This window comes from Mobula hypostoma, chromosome 25, assembly GCF_963921235.1.
Source record: "Mobula hypostoma chromosome 25, sMobHyp1.1, whole genome shotgun sequence".
NCBI classification, from domain to species: Eukaryota; Metazoa; Chordata; class Chondrichthyes; order Myliobatiformes; family Myliobatidae; genus Mobula; species Mobula hypostoma.
This window is the reverse complement of record NC_086121.1, coordinates 8,796,781-8,820,783: the sequence shown is the minus strand read 5'-3', so window position 1 is coordinate 8,820,783 and position 24,003 is coordinate 8,796,781. Positions and strand designations below refer to the sequence as shown.

General features: G+C 38.5%; 1 protein-coding gene across 2 annotated transcripts in view; it reads right to left on the bottom strand.

The window, feature by feature from the left end:
• Positions 1-24,003, bottom strand: part of ube4b (ubiquitination factor E4B, UFD2 homolog (S. cerevisiae)) — an 89,559-nt gene that overhangs the window by 29,233 nt on the left and 36,323 nt on the right. The window contains exons 7-18 of one of the 2 annotated variants that reach the window (XM_063033317.1): positions 21,757-22,167; positions 19,094-19,219; positions 16,600-16,735; positions 14,624-14,724; positions 10,302-10,416; positions 8,064-8,147; positions 7,117-7,173; positions 6,148-6,264; positions 3,362-3,460; positions 2,272-2,385; positions 1,288-1,486; positions 366-501 (exon numbers count right to left, since the gene is read on the bottom strand). In XM_063033317.1, coding sequence (XP_062889387.1) covers positions 366-501; positions 1,288-1,486; positions 2,272-2,385; positions 3,362-3,460; positions 6,148-6,264; positions 7,117-7,173; positions 8,064-8,147; positions 10,302-10,416; positions 14,624-14,724; positions 16,600-16,735; positions 19,094-19,219; positions 21,757-22,167 — 1,695 coding nt within the window. The remainder of the gene's footprint in view (positions 1-365; positions 502-1,287; positions 1,487-2,271; positions 2,386-3,361; positions 3,461-6,147; positions 6,265-7,116; positions 7,174-8,063; positions 8,148-10,301; positions 10,417-14,623; positions 14,725-16,599; positions 16,736-19,093; positions 19,220-21,756; positions 22,168-24,003) is intronic. The other variant, XM_063033318.1, reaches the window with a different exon arrangement.

Below are 24,003 nucleotides of genomic sequence, written 5' to 3'. Positions count from 1 at the left end.
GGGTATCTGTAGTATAACCTATTACAGAGACTCATGCAGAAAAGCCTAGGTCGATTCTCCTATAAAGTAACGACAACGCTGCAATATTGCTAACAGTATCACACAAACAAGACGATAAATGAAATTCCCTCATATATTGTACAAGACATTTTGGCTTAATAGAGGAGGGCTTGCTCACTTTCTGGGAACGTTTCTTCTGCAATCAACAATGTGTAAATAGAATAGCTAGCCATTGTCAGATAGCTGTTAGTGAAGTTGCATGACAAATGCTTCTCCATTACAACATGCCTACAGTTTCAAGTCACTTAGTTGGATGCCAAGCAAAAAGCAAAGATTGCAAATTGCCTCTTGATGTTTATTCCTACCTGTTGAGATCTCGAATAGCTCGTAGTCTTCGTATGTAACGTCGGCAGCTCGGCAGGATAGCAAGATGATGTGCATGTAGCGTCAGGAAAAAGCATTCTGTTGGGAACTTCGGCTCAGCAAACTTAGACTGATCATCTGTCAGATGAAAAGAAGTTTTCTAAAAGTCAGCAGAAACCTTGTAAATATTAAAGGAATACTACACGTAACCATGCTATTGGAATTGTCAATACAGATAAATCAAGTGACAGATTCATCTTATATCATTTAAAGCAGCCTTCAGTCACTGTTATTTTCTTTTGAAATTATTCAGTTTTATTGAGAGAGGTTGCTGCACCTTCTGTCTGATAGGTGAAGTCTGGAGAACTGTCCTGGGGTCAGGAAGGAAGGTGGTACTTGGTACTGAGCAAATTTACTGTTGTTTGATGTACAATTAAAGATTAGCTTTATTTGTCACATGTACATCAAAACATAGTGAAATGCGTTGTTTGCATCACAGTCTGAGCATATGCAGGGGACAGGCCACAAGTATTACCTTGCTTCCTGCAGCAACATAGCATGCCCACAAATTACTAACCCTAGCACACAGGACTTTGGAATGTGGGAGGAAACTGGAGCACCCAGAGGAAATCCACGTGATCATGGGGAAAATGTACAAAGGCCTTAGAAACAGTGGCTGTAATTGAACCCTAATCAGTGCTGTACAGCATTGTGCTAACTGCTTTGCCACCATGCCTCCTCCCCTATCACGCCCCACCATTAACTACTGTAAGCCCAGACATACACCATGCCCCACTTTAAACTCACTCTATAGAAAACATTGTAGAAAAGGTACATACTTCTAGTGTAATGAATACACAATTTTTGTATAAAGATTATTTTCAAGCAGTTTTGATACATCTTTAACATTTCATATTTACTTACAAAGCTCTGCAAGCCAGCTTTTAATGTCTTCCATGGACGCTTTCACGCGAGTCTCATCTGCAAGAATATTGATGCGACACTTTGGGTGGAAAATATACATTGGATCTACAGTCTCTAATTTTATCTTTGTGCTCAGTTGCTGGAGCACCCACAGAAAATTCAGCATGAATCCATCCGTCGATACCATTCGGTCATCTGTCTGCAAGAAATAGATTTTAATTTATTAACATTTTGACCCATAAATGTTCTACAAAACAATAAAATTATTCTGTGGCAGCTGCAAAGGTAGCAGTTTCTTTAACATCCTCCATTTATTACAGATTAAATTTTGTACTTCCATTTCTATCTATTCATGAATATGAATGCCTACCACAACCAACACAAGGTGAAATCCATAAAATAAAAATAGATTTTTATTAATAGAATTTTTAGAATAGAAGGACGTCCCTTTAGAACAGAGATGAGGAGGAATTTCTTTAGCCAGAGGGTGGCGAATATAGAATTCATTACCACAGATGGCTGAGAAGACCAAGTCATTGGATATATTTAAAGTGGAGGTTGATAGGTTCTTGATTAGTAAGGCTGTCAAATGACACAGTGAGAAGGCAGGAGAATGGGATTCAGGGGGACAAATCAGCTATGATGGATTGGCAGAGCAGACTTGATGGGCCAAATGGCCTAATTCTCTGCCTATCTCTTATTGTCTTAAATGTGACAGTGCCCAAATGATTGAAAGCCAATTCTGTAAAACACAAAATAAAGTGCAAAAATTTCTACTGGAGCTCATGTCCTACAATATTTGACAGCTGGAAAATTTCAGGAAATAACAACGACAGTCAAAGTTCAAAACCTGGAGATGGAGGGGATCATATTAATAATGCGCATCACAAAAAGTTTTCATTTCAGTTCCATTTCAAAGCAGCACCACTGAGATAACCTGACATGTGTTGCAGATATCCACCATGAAACTAATCCTGCACTTACTTGCATCTGCGCTTTCTTCATATTGCGATTTACCACTGCTGCCATGTAATTCAATGCACTCTCTCTGGTCTCACCATTGAGTAATATGTTGTGCAGAATTTTGAAAAGGTCAGTCTGCAAAACAAAAGTCTTGGCTTTAAAATCCGCAAGATTACCGTTCCACTCACTACTGACCTGCGGTTAAAATGATACCAATACAGAGGCCCAACTTTGGAAATGTCTCAGCACGTTTCAGACCTGCTCAAGTCTATAACAATTCCATTGTATACGTCACCGAGCAAAGGAGAGGAGTTATTCTACATCAGTGAGAAGAACGATGGAACTTTAAATGGCATTTTCAATACTTATATTATAGGCAGCATCAATGGAAAAGGACTTCTTCAGGACCTGGCCCAAAATGTCGACTGGTTACTCTTTTCCATAGATGCTGCCTGAACTGCTGAGTAATTTTGTGTGTTGATCTGGATTTCCAGCATCTGCAGAGTCTTGTGTTTATGATCTCCTGCTATTTTGTGTTGATGTTGCTGTGTTGCTCTGCTGAGGTTCCCAAAGTTGTCATAGCCGGAGGTGGTAGTGGGGATAAGCTCCCACTACCTATAAAGTACTCTAAAATGGCATGTGACTCTAACAGCCTCTGACAACCAAATCCAACTCTTGGCCTTCACGTGTGGCTTAGCTACTAGGCCCAGCGGAACTGTATCTACTGACAAGAGAAGGGGCAAACACGGACCACTGGCACCTCAAATCCAGTTGCTTCGACAAGCGGGGCTCATCAGCATTGGACGGTAGCCCGTGTAGGAGAAGGAAAACTCTGATTTTAAACCTCTGCTGCCTTGCAGCTACACCCATCCATGGAGTAAACCCCAAGGAAGAAATCCGGAGCCGATGTCCCTAAGGCAGTTTGATGTTGTTTATAATTTCACTTTGGCAACCTCTGGCAAGATGTATACCATGATACGTCTTGCCATTGCAAGCTTTTGCAACAGTGATATTGTGTGGTAACATAAATAGGGAAAAATACACTTGCAAAAAGAGTTTTAAAAAAGTATTGTTTTCTTCAGACATTACAATTTCAGCTTAAAATACTTACTCTGGCCGATTCTAAATGGTGTTGCAAGGACTGACTGACAACTCTGGTATTTTCAAGCGTAAGTGTAGGTCCAGAAAAATATTTCTCCACAACTCTTGTCTAAAAAACACAGATGGCAAAGTGCTGACATTTGCATTGAGCTACTGATCACTTAAAAGTACACTTGAGTTAGCAGCTTCTCTGTGGGTCAGAAATGAGGAACATCAATGAATTCTATAAATAAGCAATTATTTGGCAAGATATTGATCTATATAATGTAGCTCCATTATTCAGTTGCATGTGAAAGATAGGGAACATTTTATCAAATCTCAGAAGGAGAAAAGTTTTTTTTAAAGTTAGAGTTAACACACACAAAATGCTGAAGGAACTCAGGTCAGGCAGCATCTATGGAGAGTCATAAACTGTTAACGTTTAAAGGCCAAGACCCTTCATCAGACTCCTTCATGAAGTGTCTCGGCCCAAAACACAGACTGTTTATTCCCCTCTATAGATGCTGCCTGACCCGAGTTCCTCCAGCATTTTGTGTGTGTATTGCTCTGGAGTTCCAGCATCTGCAGAATCTCGTTACATTTCACAATATACTACACAAAAATAAAGCTCATTTTGAGAAAGTGAGTAAAGACAAAATCTATAATCATTAAACATAGCCAACTTCCTTCATCTTTAATAACAGCTTCGATTTTAAGTTCGGTTTCAATTTTAGGCCACAAATCACACTAATGCAACCTCCCATCACACTTCCTGTACACAAACTGCATTACAATGAGTTAAGAGGTCAGCCAATTTGTCAGCAAAACGGCGACCAACATTTTAATTTTCTTCAGTATGCAGACCTGGTATGTCGGTTACCTCAATGGTACAGAAGCCACAGATTTAAAGCAATTTGAAAAAGGTTAGACAGAAGAAACAAACGTTTGTTTACTCACAAGGTGGAGTCTGACATTCATAGCCCAAAATAACAAAATACTCAAACTCGAATTACATGCCCACTTCTTGTGCTGTATACGAGGAGTGATTGATATGTTCTTTGAGTGATTACACAGAAAGTTTGAAGTTGTTAACTCATCTCCTTCTACCCTGGGCCACGAACTTATCAATCACCCCTGATGAGTTATTAACTTCAAACTTTCTGCATAATCAAAGAGTCAAATTGCATGTGCATGTAACGAGATAACTCATCTCCTGCAACACACATCTCCCCCTCCCCCTCCCACTTTCAAATCTCTTACCAACTCTTCCTTCAGTTAGTCCTGACGAAGGGTCTCGGCCTGAAACGTCCACTGTACCTCTTCCTAGAGATAGCTGCTGCCCGGCCTGCTGCGTTCACCAGCAACTTGGATGTGTGTTGCTTGAATTTCCAGCATCTGCTGAATTCCTGTTGTTTGCGTTAACTCATCTCCTTCTACCTTAGGCCACAAACTTATCAATCACCCCTACTGTGGACACTTTCTGGAGGTCCAAGATCCATATGCTCCACGACCACTGGACTAAGTGTGTAAATGTAGGAGGGGAGTATGTTGAAAAATAAATGTGCTAGATTTTCTAAAATTGACTCCTTCTACCTTAGGCCACAAACTTATCAATCACCCCTCGTAAATACCTATGATTCAGTCTTGGTAACCATAAAGACCAATTCCTCTACTGGTTTGAGATAGCTACAACAAACACTTGGTCTGGTCTTATCATAATTTGGAGGGTGCTATGGTATTCTCATGATTTGCAACTTTTTGATTATTCAATGGAAAAATTAACTGGCAGGAATATTGCTACGAATATCTCTTGGAACTTAAATTGCATAAACTATATTTGAGTTCAAGAGCTGCAAGGCAATGCTGCAGCTCTACAAAACCCTGGTTAGACCAGACTTGGAATATTGTGTTCCGTTCTGGTCACATTACAGGAAGAATGTAGACACTTGAGAGGGGGCAGAGGAGATTCAGCAGGACGTTGCCTGGATTGGAGAGCACCTCTAAGGAGGGTAGGTTGAACAAGCTAAGGGTTTTCTCTTTAGAGCTGAGGATGAGAGGTGAATTGGAAGGTGTGCAAGGTAACAAGAGGTAAAGGTCAATTGGATAGCCAGAGACTTTTCCCCAGGGTTGAAATGGCTAATATAAGGAGGCATAACTTTAAGGTGATTGTAAGAATGTATAGAGGGGAGTGTCAGAGATAGTTTTTAAACAAACACACACACACACAGACAGACACAGTGGTGGAAGAATGGAATGCCCTGCCAAGGATGGTGGCAGAGGTAGAAATATCAGGGACATTGAAGAGACTCTTAGGTAGGCACATGGACAACAGAAAAATGGAGGGCTATGTGGGAGGGAAGGGTTAGATTGATCTTGGAGTGGGTTAAAAGGTCAGCAGAACTCATGGAACAAAGGGCATGTACTGTGCTACAATGTTCTATGCTCTAATGCAGGGGTTTTCAACCTTTATCTCACGGACTGTTACCATTAACTGAGGGGTCCGTAGGCTCCAGGTTGGAGGGTCAGACACCCTGAGCCAATAGGCTGGTCCTGGACTTATTTCCTGGCATAATTTACATATTACTATTTAATTATTTATGATGCAACTGTAACAAAAACCAATTTCCTCCGGGATCAATAAAGTATGACTATGAACCCCTGATCTAATGCCACTGTGCAGTTTTACATGCAGATGTAAAAAGCTATCTGCAATTCCAAAGATCGGTTCCTCTCCAATACCTTTATTACAGGGTAGTCACAATGGTCTACCCTGAACTGAAGTGAGAAACTGGAAATTGAATATACCATTGTACTTACATCATCCTCTGCAAATACAGATAGGCTGAAGCAAGCCCCAAGGAATGAAAGCCTTTGCAACTCTCTGCCTGAGCCTTGACTCAGAGGATCAGGCAAAAACAATGGCAATGATATCACCTGTGAAAGCAAAAGAATGGCCCAGTTAACAATGGATTTAGTTTATTTTTACTCAAGGATACAACACAGTAACAGGCCCTTTTAGCCCACACTGCCCACTTACACCATGTCACCAATTAACCTACTAACCCTCATGTCTTTGGAATGTGGGAGGAAACCGGAGAACCTGGAGGAAGGCCACGTGGCCATGGGGGAAAATCTAAACTCCTTACAGACAGCAGCAGAATTGAACCCAGGTTGCAGAATTTACCACCGAGTATTTTCTCTTGGCAAATGAGGTCTTTCCCTCTCTCAATATTGCACCTTGGATCTTTTTCCAGAGTATTAATTCTTTGACATGGGACTCACTGACACTAACCACAAATAATATCTTCAAATAATCATTTACCATGCAGGTCCTGGCAGAATCTGACTGTGGCACATTCTCGCAAGTCTCACTAAATAAAAATCAAAATGTAAATCTTCGCTGCTTCAAGCAGTTATTAAATTATCAACTGTTTAGATCTTCCTGTTCCAGTTTAAAGTTACCAAGACCAACAATAGAATCCTAAAACTGACCAACTAATTCAGTACTGATCACAGATCAAACCTATGGATTTCTGGTCACAAGGATCAGCTATACATGTGATACTCTAACCAAACTATTCAGTGTGATTAGTAAAGTAAGATTTAAGTTCAATGCTTAGAAATTGTGTTCATTTCATAATATGAACTACACTATTCCCCCCCCCACCCCCCAACTCCATCATGTTCTTTATTGGATTGCAATTTAATTAAATTTCTCTTAAATTAACCACCATCTTCGAAACATTTGGTGGAATAAGCTACAATTCAGATTCAGTAAAAACTTACCAAAGTACACACAGGATGAGTTTTCCCAAATTTAATTTCACACAATTCTTGCAGTGCCTAAAAGAAAAGGAGTCTTAGGTGATTATTAAGAACAGAACTGACAGAAACAAGCTTTGAAAGACTGATTTAATTAATTAAAATAATCAAATTTATTTTAATTCAAATTTCCAATTTTGGGCTAGTTTTGTTTTTAAAAAAAAAATTACTGAATATACCTACAACATAGCTTAAACAATAAATTTACGGCATCCAAGTCCTCCTTTCAGCCAGAAAGTTCAACATATCACGAATTTCTTTCCCAAAGGACATAAAACTATCTTAAATTTTGAAACCTTTTCCAATCTTGAACTCTTTATCAATAAACCAGCCATCTGCACCACACCCCTGCAGCATGAGAAGCCGACAACTCAGGGATAAAACTCTTAAATTTAAATGTTTCTGCCCAAGAGATCACAGTTAACTGAAGGCTATCATGATCTCAGAACAAAGAAGAAAGTTAAAGCAGATGATGACACTGGAACAAGATCAATAGTAAAAACAAATGCCTCTTGACAAGAAACTATGATAACTTGCATTTACACAATCAGATCTCAGAAATTTCTTTAGACAATAGAAACTAAAGCACCAACAAAAAAAAAGCTTTGTTTACAAGACTTTACAGATGAGATTTGAATGTGCACATTTTTACTTAGTTTTGCAAAGATGCTAAATAAATGCACACAAGAATAAGAACATCTGCACAAGAATTCTGAGTTCTGTTGAATCTGGATTGTTTGTATCCCAGGATAACAGAAGTCAAAACAGATCAAGCAGAACGACGGCATTTGTAAGTGATGCATGTTCTAATCTGCTGCGAGTCACGATCAGCAACGTCTTAATTCATGTGAATTATATGGACTCAAAGTGGCACTAAATTTTAGTCTACCCAACCCACCAACCCATCTCACCGCAAGTGGGTACTTGAAGTTATCACCATCCAAAGAGCATTCTTTCACTGCTGATGCCAGCCCTTGTATAATTGGAATAAAGATCTGTTGAATAGAAGGTGAAAATATCAAGCTCAACAGTAAATCACTACTCTATTACCCAAATTCACCATGTCAAATTTCATGGCAGAAGATCATCCAATAACAATGAAAAATACAGATGAAAACTTGATAATGCAGTGAGGATGTGGTTGCACAAAATAGATTTTTATTGTCCTGATAATATCTGAAGTATTTGTCTTGCTACTTCTGCTATCTATTTGTCCGGAAAGTGCCAACACAAGTAGATAAAAAGTGGTAAAGAACGTGGTTGCCTTCTTCAGTAGGTGCAGAGTACAAGAGTCAGGAAGTCATGTCATAGGTGTATAAATCTCTGGTTAGAGAGTACTCAGAGTGCCTGTGTGCAGCTCTGGCCGCCTCAATACAAGGGCATAAAGGCTTTAGAGGGGGTGTAAAAGAGGTTTACCAGGATGCTGCCTGGATTAGAAGGTATTGGTATGCTTTAGATAAACTTGGGTTGCTTTCTCTGAAGTAGAGGCTGAGGCGAAGTATGATCGAAGGCTATAACGTTATTGGAGGCACAGATAGGGTGGACATCCAGAATCCTGCTCCCAGAGTAAAAATGTCACATACTAGAGAGTACATCTTTAAAGGGAAGAGGGGGAAGTTTAAATGAGATGTTCAGGGCAAGGTTTTTTTTAAAAATACATAGTATGGTAGGCACCTCCAACATACTGCCAGAGGTGACAGTAGCAAATATGATACTGGCATTGAAGCAGCCTTTAAATATGCAGGGAATGAAGAGATATGGACCACATGTAGGCAGAAGGGATTCGTTTAATTTGACACCATGCCCATAATATACATTGCGGGCAAAGTGCCTCTCCAGTGCTGTACTGTTCAATGTTCCATGAAATTTGTGTGCCATTCCCAACTTTTCCCAATATCCCAAAGGGCATTTCCATAAGCAATCCAAAATTATAAGCATTCAAGAATATATCTTTGTATAAACCAACACACTATCAATCCATTATTTCCCCTTCTCACCACTGCTCCCATTACCTCCCAATGTCATAAAAGAATCTCCTTCACTTTCCAGTCTAGGTGAATTAGCTGTTAACCTCTAAAGGGCAAGGTTTTTTAAAAATCAAATTTAGAAATTAAAAAATTTGCACCAAAAGTTCTGATGTAAAGCACTGTAAAAAGGCAAATTAAAATTCAGAACAAACACAAAGAGGACTGCAATAATCCTGCAATTTAAATTGTTAGGGTGGAAAGTGGAACTTAAATCTTGTCAATTCAATTATTTAAATGAAATCAACTGTGGATGAGATGCTCCACAATCTCCATTTGTTATGCTTGGGTTGCTTAATTGAAACTGCTGGATAATTTAATTTGTTGGTATAAACAGGTTTATCAAGAGTAGTTGGCATTCTAGCATCAACATTCTCAGAGGAAACAAATAAGTCAAAGGAAGGAAAGTTTTTAAGAGTACACCAGAAACCACAAAAATGCATTAATTATGCAAAGCATTTTTAAATATAGATACCCATATGTCACGGTGTATCTAGTTTTAACTGCAACATTAATATGAAGGGAATGGAGAGATATGGATTATGTTTAAGCGATGGGATTAGTTTGCATGGACATCGAGGTTGGCTCAGACATCGTGGGCCAAAGGGCCTGATCCTGAGCTGTAGTTTCTATTTATTATTTACATAGTGATACAGCGTGGAACTGGCCCTTCTGATCCAACGAGCTGCGTGGCCTGCCCAGCAACCTATCCAATCACAGGTCAATTTACAATGATCAATTAACCTACTAACTCTTACATCATTGGATTGTGGGAAGCAACCCACACGGTTACAGAGAATTTAGAGATGGCACCGGAATTGAACTCTGAACTCCGATGCTCTGAGCTGTAACAATGTCACACTAACCACTACACATATGACTGTTATCTTGTGACTTGTCTCCTCGATGCTCTTCTTACATAATATCACAGCATCTATTGCATTCATCCAAGAATAAGCCTTAGTTTAAGGCCTCACTTAAAAGCATGCGGTCAGTACTGCCCAGGAAAGGATGTGGACAAGGCTTGTATCAGTCACTGAACAAAGTTGAACCTCAGCATTCTGATCAAGAGACAAAAATGAAGGAAGGTAGGAATCTATGAACCCAAGCATAACTTCAGCTCACCTGTTTGAAGACCTCTTGGTCCTGATGAGTCATTCTAACCAGCTCTTGAATGAATCCATAAGGAAGATTCCGGCACAACATATAGGGCACTAGCAATGACTGCTGTAACAAGGATCTGTGGGGAAAAAAATATCCATGTGTTAGATACATGGGCTATGACCAAAGAAAAAGTGGCTGAAGTCACTTAGCACTTTAGTGCAAGGGTGTTTATTAAGTGTATCAAAAATCAAAACTTACAAAAATTGGTGAAAATAGTGAAAAGAGAAATATCAATATTTACAAAATGATATCTACAAGTAAACATAATAGCTCCATACTTAATTCTTGTCCAGTGTGAACTCTTCACAGCTCCTATCGCTCTCCCTTACTGAGGGAGAAGAGCTCTTTTTTAGGCAGTAGGACATGTCATCTTTAATTACCAACAAAGCTAACACAAGACTACACATGAATTAGAATATGATGCACCCCACAACGTAATTACAATATTACAAAATAATTAGAAGTATCTACCTTAAATACAGTATCCAAACACTACATACACATTTCTATTACTAAAGAAATAGAATATTCTGCTGTGTATGATGGGAAAGACACCATGAAGCCAACCTGAGCCCATCAGCTCAGTTTAGAACGAATCGAAATTTTGGTGTGTGATTCAGAATGTATGTAGCAATGCGGAGGGAAAACTGGGTTAATTATGTGATTACAGCGGGAAGACAATGAAGTGCGCACACTCACTGCAATGACAGCAGAATGACAAGGCAATGTCTTTGTATGAGTGAATGCTCGGTAAGGGGTGTGCCTACCAAGTGCTCTCCGATAATATCCATGTTTCCCCTCATTAACTTTTGTAATAACTCCATGAGTAAGACCTGCTTTACTAAAATGCGAGGTAGTTACATAGCAATGTTTAGAGAGCCATTAAGGTTTACTTACATCAAGAATTAGTCACTGGCTTTGTTCCAGACTACCAGCACTATTAAAACACTAATGATAGTAAGATGCAAGAAAATGTTATTATTCCATTAGCATAAAAACTATTTTATAACCTCAATTGTAAATAAAAGAAACTCAATTATTTGCTATTCTGTGTTACATTTATATATCATTTCCTATCTACTAATCACCAATCCTACCCTTCAAAGGTAAATTGCTCTGAGAGACCTTAATACCATAAAACATAGGAGCAGAATTAGGCCATTTTTCCCCAATGAGTCTACTGTCATTCAATCACGGATGATTTATTAACACTCTCAACCACATTCTCCCTTCTCCCACTAATCTTTGATGCCCTGACTAATCAGGGACTTGTCAACCTCCACTTTTAACATACTCAGTGACTTGGCCTCACAGCTGATCGTGGCCTTAGTAACTTCTATTGCTTCGGGGTTGGAGTTTAAAACGGGAAAAGTATGGTTACATTTGTATTGGAAATTAGTGAAGCAGCTGGAATACAGTGAATTATTTGGAAATCATTATTTAAGGATATGCTAACATTCAGTGCAGTCCAGAATTGAATTATGGGATGCAAAAGTTGCCCTACTATGAATGACTAGTTGTTGTTCCTTTCCATGCCTCGTTGCACATCAAGAGACAACCTTGCAGTTTCTTTAGCATTTTTGTCTGTTTTTTTTTACAAGGCCAAATTGCTAGCTTGATGCTCTGAGAGGGTGATAGAGACTAGATCACAGGAGGCATTTGAAGGAGACATTGATAATTTTCTTTTAAGCTCAAGGAATTGAGGGCTATGTGGAACTGGCACAGAAGACATGAACCTCTGCCATATTACTGAAGGGCAAAGCAGTCTCAAGAACCAGGCAGCCTGTTGTGTGTTCAGAGATGCTTTTCAGCACATCATTGTTGTAACACATGGTCATTTGAGGAAATGTCTTTCATGTCTTTCCTGTCACATTGAACCAGTCTGGCCATTCTCCTCTGACCTCTCTCATTAACAAGGCATTTTTGCCCACAGAACCGCTGTTCATTGGAGATTTTTTTTTTTGTTTTTTTTAAACATTCTCTGAAAACAATAGAGACTGTTGTGTGTGAAAATCCCAGGAGATCAGCAGTTTCTGAGATACGCAAACCACCCTGTCAAGCAGCAACAATCCTTCCACGGTCAAAGTCACTTAGATCATATTCCTTTCCCATTCTGATGTTTGGTCTGAACAACAATTGAATCTCTTGACCATCTTTGCATGTGTTTATACATGGAGTTGCTGCCACATGATTGGCTGATCAGATATTTGCATTAATGAGGTGGACAGGTGTACCTAATAAAGTGGCCACTGAATCTACATGACATTTCCAAATCTCAGATTAGTATTATCCACTAGATATGAGAATGGAATTTGAACACCCCCCCCCCCCCGCTATGAGAAAAACAAATCCAGCCAAGGCTCAAAGTAAGAATTAAGTTAATAGATATACTGGGATGATTTTAAAAGTTTCTTCCTGAAAATTTGCTAAAGGCCAGCATTTAACATCTGCCTCAAACTACTCCTGGGTTTTACTGGTAACATCTCCTTGTTCAACACAGTTGCACCTCAAGAGTGTACTTAGTGCCTACTCAATTCTCTATACATGACAGTGTGGCTAAGCATAGCTCTAATGCCATATACAAATTCACCAACACCACCACTGGCGTTGTATAGATAGTGCACTTGCCTGAGTGATGCCACACCATCAACCTATCACTCATCAGTAAAACTAAGAAACTAATCCTTAACTTTAGTAGGGCAGAGGTCAAACACACATCAGTGTGTATTGGTGCACCAGCAGCTTTAAGGTTCTTGATGTTCACATACTAGATGACCCACCGTGGGCCCAGCACATAGATGCAATCACAAGAAAGCCACAACAGCATCTTTTAGAAGGTTAAGGTGGTCTTGCACACCAAACACTAACAAATTTCTACAGGCATAATGTTGAAAGTAGCCTGACTGCAGATTTCTCCAACATTCATGGACTCAAGGTCTTGGACTTTTTTTTGTGTGACTGTACTTTACTTACATCTTATATGTGTCTTGTGCTGTGTGTGACTGTTGGTACTGTGCTTTGCACCTTAGCCCCAAAGTAACACTGTTTTATTTGGCTGTATTCATGAGTATTCATGTACAGTTGAATGACAATTAAACTCGAACTTGGTTGGTTGCATTGTGGCTTGTTACAGCAACTTGAGTACAAAGGAAGGCAAGCTGAAGTAAAGCTGTGGATCAGTCCAGCACATTCCTCCCCACCATCAAAAGTATCTATGAGGCACTACCTCAAGGCAACATCAATCACAGATCCCAACTATCTGGGCAATGTCACCTTCATACAGAAGGTACAGAAGCCTGAAGTTCCAAACCACCAGGTGAAACAACTGCTACCTCCCATCGTCCACTCATTTCTTGAGCCAATCAACACCATCTAATTATTACCTCAGTATAACAACACTAAGACCACTTTGCATTACAACTTCGTGTCCCAATTGTGATTTAATTTTGCATAATTTTATATACATTTATGTTTTTCTTGTGAATGTTGTACCTCTAATGCAGTGGGTCTGTAATGCTGCTGCAGTTGTGTTTCATTGCACCTGTGCATCCATTTACTTGTGTATATGATAAACTCTACTTCGACCTGCTGAGTTCCTCCAGCAATTTGTGTGTGTAACTCACTAACCTGCCTTTACGTAATTCAGTAATATCATGGCCAGTACGAGATTGTGTTCCTACTCACCTCCATTAATTTAAATTCCAGTCACAATAGGATTTGAACTTGTGTTACCAATTCAAGTTACTTGTCCAAATACATAATTATACAATCCTGTGAATTGTGTTTCTCAGATTGCCAAGAATTCCACACACACACACAGTCACTTGGTTTAATTCACCAAGGCAAATAAAAAACCACGGTGGTGGAGTGGTGATATGTCTCTACTAAAGGAACTGTAAGGTGCTCCTTCCCCCCACTAGCCTTCAGGTCACCTATGGGCAAGGTGTAGCACCTGCTTAGCATCCCCACCCCAGATCAGGGTCACATGAGGCCATGGGAGCAGGTGGTGATGGTCGTATGAGCAGCTAGTGCATATCACATCTCCTGGTTATGCAAACACTGACGTCCAGGCAGACAACCTCTGAAGAATATTGATAATGACTGGGGTCACCCCATGTTGTAAAGACACTGCCCAGAAGGCAATGGCAAACCACTTCTGTAGAAAAGTTTGCCAAGAACAATCATGGTCATAAAGACCATTATCACTCACATCATACGACACGGCACCTGACGACGATGAAATAAAACAGAAGGTGCTTTTATAAATTGATCAAGAAACGAACCTTGGCTGTGTGAGGGCTCCCTGCAGCACAAGAGCAGTATGGGAAATACACTGGGATCGGATATTGCTGAGCAGCTGACTCACAGATGGTTGATTGCACATCTGAAAACATTTTAGAAATGTCTGGTTACATCTAAACATTCTGCAATCACTCATTCAAGTGCAACAATTTCAAAAGGTAGTGCACTATAGATAAGAAGATTCCACTTTCAAATGTTAAATACCCCTTCTTACAGAAAATCACTGAAAAACAATTTGTTAATTCATATTTTGCTGTTTAATTCATTTATTCCACAAGAGCATATACATGGTAACTAATTCTCAGCAGTGTGTCAGTGCTGTGGCAGGACTGGTAGTTTATTTTTGAATACTGGATAAAAATTAGCGAGTATGCTACCTACTACACTTTAGGTTGTGCAATTAACCAAAATCAAGTGACATTAAACTGGATGCAGTCAACATGTTTACTGAAGTGAAATGTATTTTTAGTTAGCCGTTACTCTTTGAAGTCACTTCGTGTTCCATGCTTCAAATATCAGCTGCCATCAGGGGTTCATTGAAAAGCCTTGCAAATATGGGTCTCAGCCTGAAACACTGGCTGTTTATTCCTTTCCATAGAGGCGGCCTGACCTACTGAGTTCCTCCAGCAATTTTGTACGTGTTACTTTTCAAGTATCACTGTCATGTTTAAGTATAATTAATCTGGGCAGACAAATATAACTTAAACTACTCTTTAGAAATTATTTGCCACATGTGAAAACCTGCAATGAATTTGGCACAGGTCATACAAATACTTACAATTAATGACATGCAATATTGCTCTTGGCCATTCTCAACTATCTGCAAGTACCTGCATTCCAATTCCTAAATGTGGCTGGATCTACATTCTGGCTTTTATCCCACAATGTATTTAAATAAGCCTAACAATCAACTACCTCCTTTGAAGGTAGCTGATAAAGAGGCAACTAAAAGACAGCCACAAGTGATTTGAAGAGCTTTTAAATGTCAATTAATCATCAGCACAGCAGCCACTTGGGAGACCATGCTTTGTTATTTAAAGTTGCAGATTGTAAAAAATACTTTTAAAAGAGAGGTGGTACAAGAGCCTGAACACACACACACACACACTTTAGGAACAGCTCCTTACCCTCTGCCATCACATTTCTTAATGGACAGTGATCCCATGAACACCACTATTTTGGCTCTTTTTTTGCACTTATTATTTAATTTTTTAAAATCTACGATTTATGGTACATTATGTATTGCACTGTACCGCTGCCACAAAACAAATTTCATGACATATATTAGTGATAATGAAAGTAACACGTAAAATGCTGGAGGAACTCAGCAGGCTAGGCAGCATCTATGGAAAAGAGTAAACAGTCGATGTTTTGGGACAAGACCCTTCATCAGGGCACGAAGGGTCTCGGCCAGAAACATCAACTAATCTTTGCCATAGGTGCTGCCTGGCCTGCTGAGGTCCTCCAGCATTTTGTGTATGTTGCTTGGATTTACAGCATCTTCAGATTTTCTCATCTCAGTGATAATGAATCTACTTCTGATCTAAATGGCATGTTTTTATTTTAAGAGTGAATTTAAAAGGCTTCAAGTCCTCTTAAAATTTCTGCCATCAGATAGTCCACGTGTTCACTTTCTCTCTTCCCTCCCAACCAAATATATTTAGAGGTTTCCAGCAATCACATTAGCATGTCAAAAGAATCAGATCACTATGGATGTTGCAGCTTTATTGATTTCACTTGATCCAAATTCTTTCCTCTGCCAGCATTAGAGGACAACTGAAAGAAATTCTGATTAAATTAACCTGAAGCCTCATATAATGGCACCTCTAAATATGACCAGCAATGAAAAGCAAATGGTGTCAACTTGTTTTATGGCTCAAATGCCGAGTTCGCAGAGAGATTGATGGGTGATTTTTACCAAGAGTGATTTAAGGAAACGTTTTATTTAGTAATATACCTTTGGAGCTTTCCGTTCTTCTATTCCAACTCTGTCAAAGCACTCGATGAGGTAGTTCAACATTTCCGTCTCCTTACACGCTTCAATTGTGAAACGGTCACTGCCAGACTCTGAACAAGTTCCAGCTGTACCCACACTGAAAAGGAATAAGTGAAAATTTATATCTCTAAGTAGTTTGCTCAATGGTATTGGCCAGTGAGAGCACTCCATGCTTTGCAAACAGTGCAGATACACTGAAGCAATTATATTCAATCTAGAATTATCCATAGCATTTGAATACGGGACTCATGAAGAAATCCAAATTAAAAGCAACATGTACACCATTACCAAAACACCTAGCATTATAGCCCAGAACCCAGTTCTGAACAGAGAGAGGAGAGAGAAAAAAATCTAATGAGATGCTAATCAGATGCTCCCTTTCCAAAAAAACGGTAACTAAAGTTGAACAGACTGAAGCCTGCTAGCAAAAAGGTATATTTTCTCATAGAGGTCCTTTGAAGACAGCAACAACCACCCTTGGCCAGGTTTCCAACAACCCTATATAGGAGAACACATACAAAAGCTGTTGTCATGTTGAGAAGAGGGGAGTAGGAAAAAAAAACAGAAGAAAACCTTTTTTTTTGAAAAAAAGATACATTGAACACTCTAGATCACATTAAAAACTACTGCATAACCAGTCAAATTGCTGTTTGAAAGAAATGCAATTGTACAGTGACAGTCAGGCAATCCAAACTGTTATTTTGACAGCAGTCTTACAGAAATCAAGATAGATAACACACAATTATCATGAAGACTCAACTTTTTAAATGCATGCTATCTGTGCGCACACAGCAATCGCACAAGGGTTTGGTAAACTCAAGTGGAACAACTGTTTGAGCAACAGAAACACAAATACTGGCTTTTGCATTACTATTTTGCAAAATGTATTCAAATTATCAGCTTAGAACAACATGGAACACATACTCAGAAGAAGTTTGGAGTGTTAAATCAAATTCTGGTTACAAAGCCGAAAGGACAAATCCTACGTACTTCAGGTTTAGCAGAAAATGTAACCCATCCTCAAAAGTACCACTACCTACAATGAATTGTCCAAAGTTATCAACTATAACAAATCTACTCTGAATTTTGCACTACACGTTCACATATAGTAATGGCTCAAACATGTTACATGCAAGGTTCTTAGAGAGAAATAGATCTGGTTTAAAGTTCGCAAAATTTTGGAAATTGAGACAGCATTAAAAAGACTGCATCCACCAATCCTCTCATTTTTCCAGAAATACTGAATGAGACTAGATGGCATCTTGATTGAAACACTTGTCACCTGTATTAATCCAAGTTCCAGCTCCACTTTGCCTTCTACCTAAGAAACAGGAAATGTATTCATCTACAAGATCTATTTAAGTTGCATTGCAAGCACACACCAAAAGTTACCAGCTAACCTTCAAAACTCAAAATTGGGTTTTCTCATCTTAATAGGAAAAATTGTACCCAACTGAAATTGGGAAATCTTAATTTACAACCAAGAAAATAAAATAATTTATATTAAACCAAACAACAACTAAACTAAGCCTCATCAGCATATTGAATTACCAATTTTATAAATATCTCAATGTAGGGATGCGAACTAAGATTCGCAAGACATTAAGGAGTAGAATTGGGCCATTCAGCCCAATGAATTTGCTCTACTATTCGATCAGGTTCATTTTTCTCCCTTTTCTCCACCGCATTCTTCCACTTTCTCTCTGTAGCCGTTAGCTCCTTACCAATCAAGAACCTATCAATCTCTGCCTTAATTACAACAGGAACAAATTCCATGGTTTTAAGAAGAAATTCCTTCTCACCTCAGTTCAACTTGAGACCACCTAGATTTTAGGCTTCTGGAAAATTATGATACTTATAATTAATTTGTCCTATAAAATTATTTGTGTTCAATTTAGAAAATAGTAGCTTTCTTAAGCCTGTTACAAATAAATCAACCAATGACAAGAAATAAATCTGAAAATCTGTGCTTGCAGAACCGAGTCACCAGTACTGTAACACTCCCCTCTGGGAGAAACATCATTTTATTTTTGAAGTACACAAATTACAGAACCAATGTAGAGCACTGAAAGTGATAGATCATTAGTTTGCAATACATTGCGTACCTTAGCTTGCAATATGATAACATGCAATTAACTTCTTCAGAAAAGACAACAGATGAGTCATTAGGAACTTACAATAAATAATTCCTTTCATGTCGCTTGCAGGTTATGAACATGCTAAAAGAGTTTTACTGTTACTTGGTTATGCCATTCTAAACTTCACTTATTTCCTGGTCTACAGTGTTGAGCTGCTACAGCAGGAAATGGAATAAAGTGAATGAAGGAATATGAAGAGGACTAGCAAGTTAAAAGCTACTGCAGTACAAAAAGAAAATCACATTGTTAGTTACACTTCCAAATGCATAAACCCATGCTGTTATAATAAACATTGCCAGCCCCAGAAAATTGGATACCTGGAACCAAACTGCACACTAGATAAATCAACATCGTCTTCCTCATCATCAGCATCATCATCACTGCTGTCCTCCGGTAAATCAGAAAGGGCGTAGAGGAGGAGAGAAAAGGGATTGGTGTATATACTACCAGAGCAAAGATTGAGAGAGATGAGTGTTAAGTTCATTCAGGAAACCTACAACAGCCACTGTTAAAATGTCAAAATAAATCACAATGCACAAGATAAATGGTTGGGGTATTATAAATGGAGCTCAGCCCTTCAACTGTTCACACTGAAGTTCAAATAGAGCTCAGTATCAATATTAAATGCAAAAGTTTAAATGCTGCTTTTCCATATAATGCTCAATACATTCTAGTAGGTGTTAAAAATAATTTTACATGTCAGGTCTTGGAACTAGGTAGGCCATTTTAAAGTGAAACCAGGTTTTAGTAAATTCTGGTTTCGGCTGCCCAATAGGAAATAACTGCATTTTCCCCACCTGCGACACTAAAGACCAGCACATTTACACTAATATTCAGCAATTTTAAATTCCCCTTTAAACTTTTCGCTGATATCAACTATAATGCAGCTGAGTGACAAAGATTCCAAGTTACATGCAAACAACTCGAAATCATATTTCAGGTTCCTTTTAGGTACTATAGAATGCTGATGTGAGGTAAACTATCAGCTTTCATCCTAGATGACATTACAAAATTGTCACCACACTTAACCAAATCAGATGAATTGGGTCCTTGTTTTTTTGTAAATGCCAAAGCACAAGGATACAAGAACTGAAGAAGAAGTAATAATCTGAATTTTGCCAAAGACAGCACCATGGCAAATGCTGACATGCCATTAAGGAATTAAAATACCTTTCAGAGTATTAGAGATCCCACCCAAAACAGCAATGTATTAAAGTAACTGTTTCAAGTTTGAATGACCAGTCAGCAATATATCAATTAAGGTGCAAGTTCTAAGTTTAACTGTATGAACAGTGAAAACTCAAAGATAAATTTTTGAATCAATTCTGCCAATAAAATCCATTATTTAAGTCTCTCATCTTAATATTTATTATGACCATCTAATCATTCCCTTTCTCCTGCTGATTTACTCAGAATCATACAGCACAGAAACAGGTCTTTCAGCCCACTCCATCCACTCCAATCTTGTTGTCCAGCTATACTGTTCCCTTTTGATCACTGTTTCAACCTGAGTACATTATTTGTTTTACTCTCTTCCAATACTTCGAATATAAATATAAATTGCCCTCAACTGTCTCTTCAGGAGGATGTTCCCTACACATTCAGAACCATTTTAAGTTAAACCTGATTATATCTTATCCATTCCACTAAACTTACATCCACAGCAAATACCTTTGTTTGTGTACCCTCACAGCTCCTCTTAAAAATTGAAAACATTACCCCAGTCTCATTTGTTTTCTCTGCATAAACTGTCCAGTCTCTTCAATCTCTCCTCTGATCAACTTCCCAGTCCTGAATACCAGTTTAGATACCCACTACTTCAACTTTTCTTGGCAGGTGAATATAAATAACATTGCAGATGTTATTAACGTTTAACATTAACGTTTGTTGACCCACCACCCTCAAAACCATGGCAACCTCCTTAGTAGTTGATTTTTCAGGTGCTTTCATTATTTTTCTGCTTCAGCCAGCTGCTTGTTTCCCCTATCAATTAGGTTTATATTTAGAATCCTTTAAGAACATGTAGTACATTTCACCAGACATAAATCTGATTTCCAATGAATCCTTGGCAGGCAATCACCAGTTTCACCAGTCATTATTTCAGGAGCATAGAATAGTAGCCAGGCTTTTGACTATTGCTGACTAGGAAGGCAGATGATAATTTCCTCAGTGAACAATGATGAAATGCTTTGGTATTTAATAGCACGCAGTCCAATTATCTATTCTACCATGGCTTGCAACAACTTACATAAAATGCAGCATGAAGCAAATTCCCCATACTTCCACATTTTATATTCCTCAATTTAAAATTTCTGGTTTCTATTTTAGCTTGACAGGTTTCTTAATTTTTTTTTTTAAAAACTTGCCATCCAATCTGCAAATGTTTACTGAAATCTCCCTGGCACTAATCCTATCCTTTCGTCAGGCATCACACACTTCACACCTCACCACATTACTTCTTGAAATAGGGCCTCTTACTTTCAGTCAATCATTTCTCAGAGTTACTCTGAATCCTTAAATATGTTTTTCACCTTGTCGGAATCAGAAGCAGGTCTAAAATCACTGGCATATGTCATGAAATTTGTGTCTAATTTAGTCCTTTCATACTGATAGTACTCAAACAGTGAAAATAATTTATTTTAAGTAGTACAAAATCATCCAATACCAACATTAACTTTCACAAAATGCAATGAAGAATTGCACTGCTTCTTCTCGAGCTTGTTGCATTTTCAAATGCTATTCTTATCCAAAAGATAGCAAATCTTACACAAAAAAATTCAAATTGCTTGGAATTTTAAGTTTTGTATTTAATCCATAAAGTCAACATTACTAGGAATCAAAATTTTAAAATTCTAATAAAGCAAATATATTTAATTTCTGCAAGAATGTGCATTTTTGGAATAAATGTTCCTCTACCAAGTAATTTTAAAGTTTAACACAAGATTTTTTTTCTCCAAAATTTTTTTTTTAAACACAATACCTAGAAGGTAGCTGGTTCAATGGAGAGGAGCGAGAAACTGTAGAAGTTACTGGAAATAATGGTGGACCCATTATGGAAGATCTTTGTCTTGGAGAACTCATTTGGACTGAAGGACTACTAGGCACAGTTTGTGGGCTAGAAGACACAGAGGCGACTGGCAGTATATTGGTACCAACAGTTCTTAGCCTGGGAGAAGTAGAGAATGGGGGAGGGCAGCTCACTGTGGAAGATGGTTGTCCCAAAGAGCAGGCTTGAGTCGAGGATGGACAAGTAGCGAAGGTGCGTTGATATGGAGAACTGGGAGTCAATGAAACATGACTAGCAAAGTTAGGCTGCTGGGTGGCACTGCCAGTAGTCGTGGAGTGTTGGCTGGCTGAAAGGAATCGAAAACTTGGGCTGGTTCCATATAGACTAGAACATTAAGACAGAAGTTAGAAAGAATGGAAAAAAATGATACAGCATGTAAAACATTAATAAGGCTGTGATTCTAAAATTGCAAATTCACACCCAACAGCATTTGTACAGAGGAACAGTATCATTTCAATTATATTTCCAAGTGGTTTTGTAACATTCTGACAATATCAAAAAAGTCACAAAACTATTTCATCAAGACTGATCACAAAATGTGCAGTCACACAAAATAGAACATCTTACGCTTCTTCCACCAATAATGGACATCATTGTCACTGATACAAATTGCTTGCAGCAAACCCCTCTGCACCTCAATACCGAAGAAAATAGATGATCAACATCTAATAACAAATCAGTCCTTGATATGAGATGGCAGCAGCCACAAAAAGAAAATAACTTTCGAATGAAATTGAATTAGATCCAATTTACACAAGGATTTTGCAGACATCATAAGCAAAGAATCAAATGCATCTCATTCCCTCAATGAACATTATCTTTTCCGACAAAAAAAAATCAGAAATTTGGTTAAAATTTGAATAACATGATTTTTAAAAAGTTTTTTAAAATTGCAAAGACATAACTTTACAATTACAATGGAAAATATTCTCAGGAAAAATTGCATTAGTCTCTAATTGGCCACAGGCATGTAATCTTTGGATCAAAATGGAAAAATAAATCCAATTATTGTTTATTAAAAAAACAAATTAAAGCTGTGCATATACCACACAAATTTAAATGTGATTTATATCCAACTGGCAGGTTTTAAACATCACAGTGGGAGATATTTGCAAGCTAGGTCCTGACTACTTTTCTTCCTTTTCACTGCCATTTTCTCCCACCATTTGCTGCCAAAGCCCAAAGTTCTGGAATTCTGGTGTCTTCTACCCAAGACACTTCTTCAATTCTACTCTTCTACCCATACCATACCCATTTTCCGCATGGCCTGCTGTCAAATTTAGTTTAAGAATGCTTTCAAGCCCCACTCAAGTATCATCTTCCACCTTAAAGTCCTAATAGACTCTAAGACATGGGAGCAGAATTAGGCCATTGAGTCTGCTCTGCCATTCCATCACAGCTGATTTATTATCTGACTCAACCCCATTCTCCTGTCTACTCCCGATAACCTTTGACACTTACTAATCAAGAATCTGCTTAAAATATACCCAATTAGCTTCCACCGCTGACTGTTTTTGTGGCCACCCTGTCTGTGGTGAAGTCCAGAGATTTACCACCCTCTGGCCAAAGAAATTCCATCCCATCTGCTCTAATGGGACATCCTTCTGAGTCTGTGCCCTCTGGTTTTAGACTCCTCCATTATAGGAAAATCCTTTCCACATCCACTCAGTCTAGGCCTTTCAATATTCAATAGCTTTCAACGAGATTCCACCCCCCCCCTAAACTCCAGTGAGTACAGGCCCAGAGAGATCAAAAACTCCGCGTACATTAACCTTTACATCCCAGGATCATTCTCATCCACTTTAGACCCTTCAAGAAAATATCACTGAGACTTCAGGCCACGTCATAGATTCTTTTACCATACCTGTTGCATAATACAGGACGACATCAAGTCACAACCCCCAGCATTTATGACAATTAGCCAAATAAATGGCATTTCACAAAACATAGCATCAAAACTCTTCCATGTTTCAATTATAGCTTTTCAAAGTTTAAGAAAATAAAGTTTACATGATCAAAGTACCCAAGGCACAGATGCTTTCACATTTCCTCCTCCCAATACCAACAGCAAAATACATATCCATCATATAAATATGTTTCCTCAACAAACGCCTGGTGTTGTTTCTGCTGTGCTGGGGAGAATAGTTTAGATTTAAAATC